The sequence below is a fragment of the Phocoena sinus genome, chromosome 1, assembly GCF_008692025.1.
Source record: "Phocoena sinus isolate mPhoSin1 chromosome 1, mPhoSin1.pri, whole genome shotgun sequence".
Classification (NCBI taxonomy): Eukaryota; Metazoa; Chordata; class Mammalia; order Artiodactyla; family Phocoenidae; genus Phocoena; species Phocoena sinus.
Window position 1 is genome coordinate 39,065,851 of NC_045763.1, and position 12,817 is coordinate 39,078,667.

Here is a 12,817-nt window from a genome sequence, read left to right on the forward strand (position 1 = left end):
GGTTGGAGGGAAGGTCAGTGCTAGCCCAGCACGGCAAGGACCCCAGGATGGAGTTCCCACCATCCTGGTCCTGCTCGTGGGGAGGGGCTGAGGAGGGTCCTGGAGAGGCCCAGGCAGCCTGCTGGGGATTCTGCCTCCCCGACCCGACCCCAGCTCCCCACTCCCCCACCCTCAGCGCCGGGGCAGGACAGCAGCTGCCATAGCCCCTGCTGGTGAAACCTCACGAGTGTGAGGGGCTGGAGGGAAAACAGAGGGATGGTATCTCTGTCTTCAGGCCCTGGCAGGCCAGTGAGGGGTCAGACTGGAACCCCCCTGGGACAACAGGGGGCAGAGGTGGGAGGGATGTAGCTTCATGCAAGGAGGATCAGATCCAAGGCAGCCAAAGGCTGGTCAGCTGACTCCGCCCTCTGGTCTAACCAAGGAAGACTTCCTAGAGGAAGAGGAACCCACGCAGGGCCAAGGAAAAGGAATATGCAGTTTCAACTGGTAGAGATGGGTGAAAAGGCATCCAGCCATGTGCACACAAGCCTAGAGTGGGAATCACAAGAGCTCCAGCCACAATTCACTGAGCTGAAGCCCAGAGAGGGGAGGCAAGTCACACAGCAGGGCAAAGACCCAGCCAGCCCTCTGCTCGGGGATCTTCCCTCTGCTGCAGGCTGCAGACTAGACCCCAGTGAGGTGAGAAGGCTAGTTCGGATTTCAGATGGGTCTCCCCAGGGATGTTTGGGTGAAACCCTGGAACAGCAGAGGAGCGGCTCTAACGGAGAAACGAGGGGCTGTGACAGGTTGGGACAGGTGACAGAGGGAGACCGTTGGGACAAGGTGGGCTGGCTGCCTCCTGCCTTCCAGCCCCTCTCCTCTGGATCTGCGAGTGCTCCTGGGGAAGCCAGCCTCCAGTTGTCACCCCAGACAGAGAGACAGAGGCTGTTCCCATAAGAATGACAATCACAGAGGTGAGGGTCCTCCACGGTCAGCCAGCCCAGCTGAGTCAAGCCTCCCGTGTCCTCTCCCAACTGCTTCATTCCCCCGGGGGCCCAGTTACTTGGCCCCGGCCCCCCCAGGACTGGGAGTCAGTGGCATTAGGGAGGATGATTCTACGCGAGCTCTGTGGTGGGACTGGCCAAATCCTCCACAGAGGGTTAGCCGAGCTCAGAGGGGACAGTAACTCTCCAAAGTCACACAGCAAGTCAGCAGAGGACCGCAGACTGCAATCTGGGCCTCCTGAGTCCTAGCCCAAGACTCTTTCCTGGGGCTTCCTATGCCCAAAGCCCAGCCCAGAAGAGCTACGGGCAGGAGGACAGAGCTGGATGGACGGGAGATGAGTGAGCCCGCTCAGTGCCCGGCAGCATGGAGACAGGGGGTCAGGATGTTGGTGCTGCATGAAGACCTCAGAATCGCCCAGAACTGTGGCTGTGAAAGGCAGGTCAGGAGAGGGGGCACTCGTAGGAGGTCTCTGCCTGGAGTGAGGGGTGTGCTCCCTGGCCCCAGGGGTTCTCCCAGAGAGGGCTTCCTGGGAAATCCTCCAGAATCACCATGACAGAGGCTTTGGAGATGATTCCAGAAAGCAAGCTCAGGCCTCACTGGTAGCCTGAGGAGCTATTTCTGAGCCCTGGGAGCCTCAGACACAGAAGTACAAAACGTCTTTATTTCACGGAAATGAGAGCCATTTCCACGGTTGGAGGGAGGGAGATGTGAGGCAGGATGGGAGGTGCTGAGTTGATTGTCCTTTTCAGAAGGGTCTTCTGAACTGAATTGAGTGGGAGGCCCCCTAGGACCCCAGAGCCACGGCTGAGCCCCAACCTGGACATAGTCTGAGCTCCGAGCTTGGCTGGAGGGCGGGGCAGGTGTGGGGGCCTGGACATCGGGCACCAGGAAGCAGGGGTCACACTGGGGTGCTGCGGACCTTGCCCCCCTCCTCCTCCTCCACGTTGTTCTCATAGGCATTCTCATGTTCACTGGACCTGAAAGAGGATGACAGGGGTCATTGCCCCTTCTGTCCCATCCCCTTCTCCCTGACCCATCCTGCATTTGTGAGGGCAGTGTCTTCCAGAATAAATGTCTGAGCCCCAGAAGGGGGTGCCCCTGACCACATCTGGTCTTCTGCACCTGAGACCTGAGGCCTCTCACCACCACCCCTGAACCCCTTCTCTCTCTTCCACCTAGCCCTTCCCCCACTGGGCCCCCATTGAACCCACCTCCCCACTGAGCTCCCTCCCCTACAGATCCTCCCCCCACGCACTGAGTCCCCCAACTCATCCCTTCAGAGTCCCCTTCCCGCGCTGAGCCTCTTTTCCCCACTGCACCCGTATGAGTCCCAATCTACCCCTTGAGGCCCTCCCCCCACCAAGTCCCCATCCCCTTACTGAACCCTCTTCCCAAACTGAGGCTGCATGTCCCCATGGAGCCCTGCAGTGCTCTCAAAGCCCCCATCGCTCACCATCTCCCCACACGGAACCCCCTCTCTTCACTGAGCCCTTCCCCATATGAGCCCCCATCCTCTGAGCCCTCTCCCCTTCAGAAGCACCTGGTCCTGAGGTCCCCAGGGGACCCTGGATCACAGGGTGGCCAGCCCTATACTAGCACCTCACCTGAAACTGGCCTCGATCGAGGAGTACTTGCCGTCCGTTCCTACCAGGATCCCATCTGCTTTGTTTCCGACGGTCATGACCATGTTCACAGGCTCCCTGGGGAAAGAGCTCATCATCAGGGCTCTCTGGGTCCCCTCTCCCTCGGTCCCCCCTCCTCCCTCTAGTCCAGTCAGGCCCTGTTCTATAGGCCCTAAGGCAGAAGCTCCTCTCTCCAGCAGGGCCCTGTCAACAGTCTGATTCTGGCCGTGGGGCCGCACACCTTTCTCCCTGCACCACTGTGGGGCCCTCAGGTCCCAGCCTGAGATCTACTGAAGATGTACCCCAGGCCTTGCACCGGCCACCTCCTGGCCTCCCTCTGCTGTTTTCCTCTGGCCTCAGCTCAGCTCCAGGGCAGACCCAGCAGGACTCAGTGTCTGCCCTAGATTTCCGCAAGGTTCTCCTATGCGGTAGGAGCGGTCACTGACGGCAGAGCTGGGGCCAGTGGAGAAAAGAAATATTCCCGACAAAAATCTCCTCGCCTCTTACTCAAGTGTGTCCTCTGTCCCCAACTCCCCAGACACCACTCTTATGAGGGTTACAGGGACCCTAACCACTGCTCATCTTTCCTCGGACATCCCATGGGCACCTCAGACTTAATGTGTCCCAAACTGCCCCAGATCTGCCTCTTGTGGTCTGTGTCTCAGTGGGTGGTCCCATCAGAAGCCTGGATGTTATCCCTGTCCTTCCTCCCTCCTGTCCTCAGTGTCCCCACCCCCTCCTAGAAAGCTCTTAGACCTGTACTCTCTCTCCATCCCCTCTGCTGCCTCCACAGCTCAGACTCTCTCCTGACCTCACCCTCATTGCTCACCTCGCCTGCAGACTGGCCCGAAGCATCCGCCACGGGGCAGCCAGTGATTCTGTTCCGGCCACGTCTCATCCCAAGACTGGCTTACAAACTTGCACTGGACTCCTACTGCACTAAGGATAAAGCCCAAAGTTCGGGGCTTTGGTGCCCAAGGGTCTGCTTGGCCTGGGCCCTGCCGACGTCAGCAGTCTATCTCGGGCCTCTCCATCCATGAGCCGCTTCTGTTCCCTCAGTGGGTCCTACACTGCTGCTGGTACCCAGGCACCAGGTCGCCGGTGTGAGAGCTGGGGGCAGATGCAGCCTTGCCCCAGCGTCAGCAGGTGCGGAGTGAGCTGGATTTCAGCACAACCCCTTCTCCCTTTGTGCTCTGCTCCGAACTCAGGGCCCCCAGTGACTCTTCCCTCAGTGGCAGTGCTCTCCCACCCCACTTAGCTCCTGCCTGGGCTTCAGGATAAACATACAGTAGGAAGACTTCTCTGGCCCCCCGGCTCAGGCCCACACTGCATTCTGCCTGCTCCTTTAGCGTCAGCACTCACACTGCGATCACCCCTTCCATGTTTGCCTTCCCTTCTGGTCTGGGAGTCTGTGAGCACAAGAGTAGTGTCCATCCCATTGCCCCCCTGTAGCCCCTGCATGTGACAGAGCAGCAGACCCTGAAGAAGGGCAGAACATTCCTGTCCAGGGGTTTTCACAGCGTCCATCACAGCCGGGCCACTGTCCCAACTATACAGATAGAAACACTGAGACTCCAAGAAGAGAAGACGGCTCCCCGAAGCGCAGCAAGTGCGCTCGCAGGGCTCCAGCAAGCCTCAGCTCTGGTCCCTGAGACCTGGGGCCTCAGTGCCCCTTCCACACAGTGAGAGGAATGGGCTCAGGGTTTCTGCGGCCCTTCTCACTGCTACCAGAGCAGTGGCCGTGGTCCTGGGACCTCCCGGCTTGCGCCGGTACAGCTCCCAGGGCCCCCGCACAGCACTCACTGTTCTTCCTGGCACCAGAAGTGGTTCACGGCAAAGGCGATTGCAACGAGGACCAGGAACACAGCCACGGCAATAAGGCCCTGCATCCAGGGCTGCAGGTTCCCCAGGCCTGGAAAGGGAGGAGTGGGGGGGCGGGTGCTGCAGCGGGCTGGGCACAGTGGGGCTGCCAGTGCAGGTGGGGCCTCAGGCCCCCCGGGGCTGGTTAGAGGCTACCAGCCTGCTGCCGGGACTAGTGGAGACCTTCTGGGGAACGAGGACCCATCTGACCCCTGGGCTTATAAAAGGGACCGTGGTTTGGAGGAAGACAGGATTGGGAAGAAGGAAAGTAGCTGAGGAGGGAACAAGCCTGAGAGAGCAGCATCTGAGGTCCAGGGAGCCCAGAGCATCCCTTCACCCCCCCCACCCCTCCCCCGCTGCAGTGGGTCAGTGCAGGGCCCCCGGGGAGTGCCTAGGCCCCAGGGACCAAAGGGCAGCCCCCTGAACAGATGGCCTTGGCCTTTCCAGTGAGGGTGGCTCCCTCCTCCCTGGCTCCCAGGCTGAGGCAGCCCGGAACTAATAGGACTAGGCTGGCATCTGGAAGGTCCTGTTTTGTAACAGAGGTTTCTGTGGGGTTGGGGAGGCGTGGGAGTGCAGGCGGACGGGGCTGCTTGGCTCGGGGTGCCAGGAGTGCCCAGAGAAAGGGGTGGGACAGAACGTCTTTGGAAAGTCAAGACAGAGGGACAAGCTCTCCTCTGGGTCTTGGGGGCCGGGAGGGGAGCTTCAAGCCTGAGCCCCTTTTGTCTTCTCTGGCTCAGCGCCCCGGGGACTGACTGGGCCAGAGACCAATTTGAGGTCCCTTCCAGGCACTTTCTCTGCCTTTTGCCCCTTGCCCCTAGACACCACCTCTAACCCTCAGGTTTCCCAGAAGTCTCTGCCCTCAGCCACTGGCAGCCCCAAAGGGCTTTCCTCTCCCCGGAAATCACTGTGCTCTGTGAGCCCGAGGGGGCCTAGCCCCACAGAGGACAGACACACAGTAGCAGTTAGAGGTCTCAGGAGGGGAGAGAGGCCAACAGGAGACTTTTGAAGAATCCTGCCTCCAGGCCAAAACACCTGCCTCCCTAGTGCCATCCTGTATCTTGAGGGGCCCAGGCTGAACATCAAAAATCTCATTCTGCCTCACTCCTGCTCAGAAGTCCTTCCTTGAGTCTACCCGAAAGCTCTCCTGCTGCAGGGAGGCCCTGCCTCTTCTCCAAGCGCTCTCTGAGCCTGGCAGGTGTTGGGAAGGAGGGAGGGCTCTGGGAACTCTGTCCTGCGGCCAGGTCAGCCCTTGCTTATCTCCTTGGATAACAAAAGATACGCAGTGTGCTTACTGTAAGTTCCATACTTGCCAAAAAGCTGTATTTTGGACTCATTGTTTCCCCAAAAAACAATGGTTCAGACCCGTTGTCTCCTCAGGTCAGTGGTTACTCAAGGACTGGGAGTTAGGGCTTAAGCCCTGGGAGGCTTGTCCTTGCTTCTTCCAGACCCTGCATCCAATTCCTTCCAGACACACCAGGGACACTGCTCCTCCTTCCAGGTGGCTCTGGGATGAACATATAGCATAAGGGGCAGAGCCTGGGGCAGGAGAGAGGTGAACTGAGCCCTGTCCCTTCTTGCTCTGCTGTGTGACCCACACAAGTTACTCCACCCCTCTGATCTTCGATTCCCACAGAGGGCTTCTAAGACCTGAGAGACAGAGTTGAAGCAGACATGCGTGAGAGCTCAGAGCATCTGCAAAGAAGGGGTGCATTGGGAGCATCTCTGCCAACCTGCCCTGGACCCAAATCCCACCGGCAGACTCCCCACAGCTCAGGGCTGACACCGGATGGTGGGTGTGGTGCTTTACCAATGTGAAGCCCTTCCCCACCCCTTAGTGGTAGCTGCCCTGGGAGGTGGGTGGGGCAGGTTTATTGTCCTCATTTTATGGATGAGAAAACTGAGTCTCAGAGAGGGACAGTGATTTGCTCAAGGCCACACAGCAAGACAGAGGCTGGACAAAGAGCTCAGGCACATGGTGGGGGCCACATTGGGACACTTGTCTTCTGGGCAGGAAGCGGAAACAACTTAGGCCAAAGCCATGGGCAAATGCCTGACAGCACTGCCCACCCCTGAAACAATCCTGCCGTTGAGAGTGGCTCACACACTATTCCCACCCCCCTTATAGCCCCCAACGCTCTGTCCTCAGCAAACAGCCACCTCTAGGGCAATTCCTGCTCCTGGAACGTGGGTCTCAACTCCCCTCCCCGACCCTAGACCCTAGATCCAATATTTCCCCTGCTGCCCCCATTTCTCACTCATGGGAAACAAGTCACAGACAGAAGCCTGTGTCTGCCTTTGGAGATTCCTCTGGCTAAGCCTGTCCCTGCTCCCCCTCCAAAGCGTAGGTGCCAAGGGTGATGAGACGGGCCAGAAGGCCACCCCTTCCACCCCGGGGCTCCCAGCACCCAGGCCGGCCCTCTCCGTACTGCAGCCCCTATCCCCACCCCAGGCTGGCCCAGGCCTGTGCTACCTTGCTGACTGCTGGCGGGTGGCACTGCCGTAAGCAGGCCCAGGATGACCAGGCCGAGGGCTGACATGGCTGCAGGCAGCTCCCGGGCCTTCTCTCCGGCTGCTGGAATCTGGACTCCTGGAGCTGCCCTGGGGCCTATCGGTGTCTGCTGAGATCAGCCTGGTCTCCGTCTGACCCTGGAGGAGAGGTGCTAGTAAGGGAGGACGGAGGCGGGAAGGTGGAGCGAACCTGCCCTCCCTCCCATGGTAATGTGCCAGGCCTGGCCTCCCCTGGCTGGAGCCCAGCCCACTCAGGCTGGCTTTCGAGGTCATCTTCTAGAGACCATGGGTCTGAGGTCCTGGGAGATGTGGGGGGAATCGGGGCCTCACCTCCAGGCCTCAGGCCTCCTGGAGTCTTGCGTCAGCTCCCCTTCCCGGCAGCGGGGCTGGGCTCTGGGGATAGAGTGACACATTCTTCTCCTGCCTTGAATGAGCCCAGTGGGTGGGGTCTCTGGGAAGGCTGAAGGTGGGGTTAACTAATTTGCTGGCTGGCTCTGGGACACGGGGAAAATCCCGGAGGCTAGGGAAAGGTCAAAGCTCCCCCTCCCCGAGAGCCTGGCCTATTTCCTGTTCTTCCCCTCACCTGTCCCCACTCAGCCAAGCCAGACCCCGGGGCCCCAGTCCTGGGGCACAGCCCTGGCTTCTGTCCCTGTGTGGGGCCTTTAGGGACTTTCCACCCCCTCACTTGTTCCCGTAAACCAATTCTTCTCCCTATCGTGCGCCACTCCTTCTCCCTATCGAAACCAATTCTTGGAGTTTTTCAGTTGACGGGGACTTGCCAGACAGCGGGTAATTTTCCAGTTGCCCGTAACAGGTATACGCCCTAACCGCCACAATGAACAGACAACTATAACGGCCAGAAGGTGGGACAAAAGTTCCTAAGCCAATGAATTCAAAAGTCACCACATTTACCCAATCATTGTGAGAATATACCCGCCCTATGAATAAATAAACCTATAAAAAGTATGTGATTCCGCTTTTAGGGGTTCCCCATCGGCCTCCTGCGTGAGGTTCAGGGAACCCCGGTGCATCGGCTCCTAATAAACCTCTTGCGTGTTGCAGCGGCTCTCGACTCTTGGCGGTTCTTGGGCGAGTTGGAATCCCTCGTAGACCGTTTGGGTCTAACATTTGGGGGCTCGTCCGGGATCCCCACTCGCCCCCGGGTCACAAGAACATCGGGAGTCGGAGGTATCAGGTAGGCTCGAGCCCAATTGTCTGTTTGTTTGTCGTTTGTTTGTTGCTAGCCGCCATTAGGAAAAAGCCGTGCGAACCGGCTTGCTGTGGAATCTGTATTGGACTCCTGGCTAGGCAGACGTGCCGAAAGCTGGTGTCCACGGGCCCCGGGGGACGCCCTGGTGGTCCATCTGGAAGGAGAAACAAATTTTGTCTCCCCTTCATCTGGTTCTGGCAGGTTATATAAGCTGCCATCTGAATTTGAGTTGGTTTCGGGTTTAAGTTCGCGGCGGCTGGTTCTGGCAGGTTATATAAGCTGCCATCTGAATTTGAGTTGGTTTCGGGTTTAAGTTCGCGGCGGCAATATCAATGTGTGTCTTTTGAAATTTTATTGTTTTTCTGTACTATTATCTTTCTTTTGACGGACGACAATGGGACAAACTATGACGACTCCTCTTTCTCTTACCCTAAGCCACTGGACCGAAGTTAGGGCTAGGGCCCACAACCTTTCGGTAGAAGTAAAGAAAGGAAAATGGCAAACGCTGTGTACCTCTGAGTGGCCTACATTTCAGACAGGGTGGCCACCCGAAGGATCTTTTTTGTTATATAAGGTTGGGCTAGTCAAGTCTAGGGTCTTTAACACAGGACCCCACGGACACCCAGACCAGATACCATATATCTTGGTCTGGGAAGATCTAGTTCTCTCCCCGCCTCCATGGGTCCGGCCCTTTGTTTCCTCAACAGGCACGTCTGCATGCGCTCCAGCACAATCGGAGATATTGGCCCTGAAGAAAACCCCAGACACGGAAAAGTCATCTGCTGCCCCGGACCCGCCAAAGGCGATATATCCTGACCTGCAGTCTGATTTGCTTCTTCTAGATTCCCCACCTCCTTATCCTCCGGCCCTAAATCCCATGTCGCCCCTAGGACCCCCAGCTTCACAACCCTCCGCACCAGTAGGGCCACCTGTTATGGCGGAAAGGGGGGGTCCCTCGGCGGGCACCAGAAGCCAGAGGGCTGTTTCCCCAGATTCTACTGCTTTACCCCTTAGAGAATATGGCCCCCCCGATAACCACGGGAATAGACCCCTTCAATACTGGCCCTTTTCCTCTGCAGATCTTTATAATTGGAAGATGCATAACCCTACTTTCTCTAAAAACCCACAGGCTCTTACTGCTTTAATAGAGTCTCTTGTCTTCTCCCACCAACCCACCTGGGATGATTGTCAACAGCTCCTCCAGACTCTCCTCACAACTGAGGAGAGGCAACGGGTTCTCCTGGAGGCTAAAAAGAATGTGTTAGCCGCCAATGGACAACCTACCCAGTTGCCTAACGAGATTGATGCCGGGTTTCCACTCGTCAGGCCGAATTGGGACTTTAATACCCCGGAAGGTAAGGAGCACCTGAAAATGTATCGCCAGGCTCTGGTGGCGGGTCTCCATGGAACGGCCAGGCGCCCCACGAATTTGGCTAAGGTAAGAGAGGTAACTCAGGGGCCCCAGGAATCGCCAACCGTGTTCCTAGAACGCTTAATGGAGGCTTTTAGACGATTCACTCCTTATGATCCAACCTCTGAGGAACATAAGGCCACCATAGCAATGGCCTTTATTGACCAGGCGGCCCCTGATATTAGAAAGAAGTTACAAAGGCTGGATGGCCTACAAGGTTTCTCCCTTCAGGACTTAGTAAAAGAGGCAGATAAGGTATATAATAAGAGGGAGACAGAAGAAGAAAGAGAAGAAAGAAAGCAGAAGGAACAAGAGGCTCGTGAGGTAAGATGAGATAAGAGGCAAGAAAGACATTTGAGTAAGATACTGGCCACTGTAGTCAGAGGAGGAAACAGTAGAGACAGAAATAGACAGGAAGGGCGAACAACGGATAGAAGGCGGCCATTAGACAAGGACCAATGTGCCTACTGTAAAGAAAAAGGTCATTGGGCAAGAGAATGCCCTAAAAAAAGGAACGGGGGAAGGATCACTAAGCCTTTTCATCTGTACGTGGCCGAGAATAAAGGTATTGCAAAGGGAGTACTAACTCAGAAACTGGGCCCCTGGAATCGCCCGGTTGCGTACCTATCAAAGAAATTGGATCCTGTGGCAGCAGGATGGCCCGCCTGTTTAAAAATAATCGCCGCGGTGGCCGCTTTGGTCAAAGATGCTGACAAACTGACTTTGGGGCAGAACCTAACGATAACAGCCCCCCATGCATTAGAAAGTGTAATTCGCCAGCCACCCGACAGATGGCTAACAAATGCCAGGATGACTCATTACCAAGCCCTGCTGTTAAACTCAGATCGTATTAAGTTTACCTCAGCCACAGGACTCAACCCGGCCACCTTGCTACCCGACCCTGACCTGGAAAGCACTACCGTCATCCATGATTGTCAGGAAGTACTGGCTGCAGCACACCGTAGCAGACCAGACTTGATGGATCAGCCCCTCCCCAACGCCGACGTTACCTGGTTTACTGACAGAAGCAGTTTCCTAGAGGAAGGTAAGCGTCGGGCGGGAGCAGCCGTGGTAGACGGGAAAGAGGTCATCTGGGCAGCCACATTACCGCAAGGGACATCGGCCCAACGGGCTGAACTAATCGCCATGACTAGAGCATTGGAACTAGCAGAAAACAAAAAGGTAAACATCTATACGGACAGTAGATACGCATTTGCTACCGCCCAGGTCCATGGGGCCATTTACCAACAAAGAGGGTTGCTCACCTCGGCGGGCAAAGAAATTAAAAACAAAGAAGAAATAGTGGCACTGCTAGCTGCCCTCATGCTCCCCACTAAAGTCAGCATCATTCATTGCCCCGGACACCAGAAGGACAATACCCCGGTGACAAGAGGCAACAAATTGGCAGATAGGGTGGCACGAGAAGTGGCTCTACGGGAAATCATACTAGAACTATCAGATGAGAGTCCTGGGAAACCAAATGATAGGGGAACAATTACCCCAGCCATAACTAAAGGAACATTATCTCCTCAACAAGCAAAATCCATGCTACAACAGATTCACAGATGGACACACTTGGGAACCAAAAAGATGGTGTCCCTACTACACAAGACAGGTTATGATACCCCTGGACTAACTAAATTAGCTGAGCAGATTGCACGAGAGTGCATTCCATGCCAACAGGTAAACTCCCATAAAGGAAAACTTGAGGTCGGAAAAAGGCTCAGAGGAGACTGCCCAGGAGCCTATTGGGACACTGAAATACGCCCTGGAAGGTACGGTAACAGGTATCTTCTAGTTTTTATAGATACCTTCTCAGGATGGGTAGAAGCTTTCCCGACGAAGAAGGAGACAGCTACTGTGGTGGCCAAAAAGATCTTAGAAGAAATTTTCCCCCGGTTCGGGGCACCAAAGGTAATAGGATCAGATAATGGTCCCGCCTTCGTCGCCCAGGTAAGTCAGGGTGTGGCCAAATACCTGGGGACTGATTGGAAATTACATTGTGCCTATAGACCCCAGAGTTCAGGACAGGTAGAGAGAATGAATAGAACTCTAAAAGAGACCCTAACTAAATTGTCCATAGAGACTGGCGGTACAGATTGGACGGTGCTCCTTCCCTTAGCCCTGTTCCGGGCTAGAAATACCCCCTCCCGCTATTATCTTACTCCATTTGAAATACTATACGGGGCCCCACCTCCTCTTTTTACGCTAAGGAAAATATTAAGTCCTGACTGTCAGAATAACACTGACTTATATGCTAGGCTGTTGGGACTCCAGTTGGTCCAAAAGGAGGTGTGGTCCCAGCTGGCAGAGGCTTACCGACCAGGAACACCAGCAGAGGCTCATCCCTTCCAAGTCGGAGATTCCGTGTACGTCCGTCGGCACCGAACCCAGACTCTAGAGCCTCGGTGGAAAGGACCATACATCGTCCTGCTCACCACCCCCACGGCTATAAAGGTAGACGGCATCGCTGCGTGGATCCACGCTTCACACGTGAAGGCCGCACCAGCATCTGCAACATCGGAATGGCGAGCCCAAAAGACCAGCAACCCGCTCAAGCTCAAGCTTCTGCGATCATCAGATTTATAACTTTAACTTTGTTACCCCTACTGACTGTGAGTAATTTTAGTCCTCACCTGCCCCAGCGTTTAACCTGGCAGGTAATTTCCCAGACTGGAGATGTAATATGGTCTGTTAGCAATATCGCTCCCCCATGGACCTGGTGGCCAAACCTTTTTCCTGATGTTTGTAAACTGGCCATAGGGGCTCCCGGTTGGGATTTAGAAGACTATTATGATCAACATAATGTTCCAAAAATTTTATCAACTAGAGCTGATTCCTCCGGAAAGGGTTGCAAAAACGGGATTCGGAGGACTGGGCTCAGAGCTCCTGCTTTCTACATATGCCCCGGGTTCCATCGCCACAGGTCCCTTAATTATAAATATGGAGGAACTGAAAACTTTTATTGCAAAAGCTGGGGATATGAAACCACAGGAGACACCTATTGGAAGCCCACCTCTGGCTGGGACTTTATTAAGATGACAGCCAATTATACACACCCAACCAACCCCTTAACTTATAGGCCTGAATGTACTAAATGGTGCCATCCCCTTAAGATTTCTTTTAGTGAACCAGGAAAAAAAGATAAAAAACTGGATAAATGGCCATTCATGGGGAATCAGGTTTTATAAAGAAGGATATGATGATGGATTACTAATGACC

At 55.6% G+C, this 12,817-nt stretch overlaps 1 protein-coding gene across 1 annotated transcript; it reads right to left on the minus strand.

The window, feature by feature from the left end:
• Positions 1 to 1,623: 1,623 nt before the first annotated feature.
• Positions 1,624 to 7,402, minus strand: PDZK1IP1 (PDZK1 interacting protein 1). Its single transcript, XM_032614218.1, has 5 exons — positions 7,305 to 7,402; positions 6,937 to 7,112; positions 4,410 to 4,518; positions 2,589 to 2,684; positions 1,624 to 1,961 (listed from the first exon to the last, which is right to left on the minus strand). The coding sequence occupies exons 2-5, from the start codon at positions 7,001 to 7,003 to the stop codon at positions 1,883 to 1,885; spliced, it is 351 nt and encodes a 116-aa protein (XP_032470109.1). The 5' UTR covers positions 7,004 to 7,112; positions 7,305 to 7,402; the 3' UTR covers positions 1,624 to 1,882.
• Between the last annotated feature and the right edge of the window lie 5,415 nt (positions 7,403 to 12,817).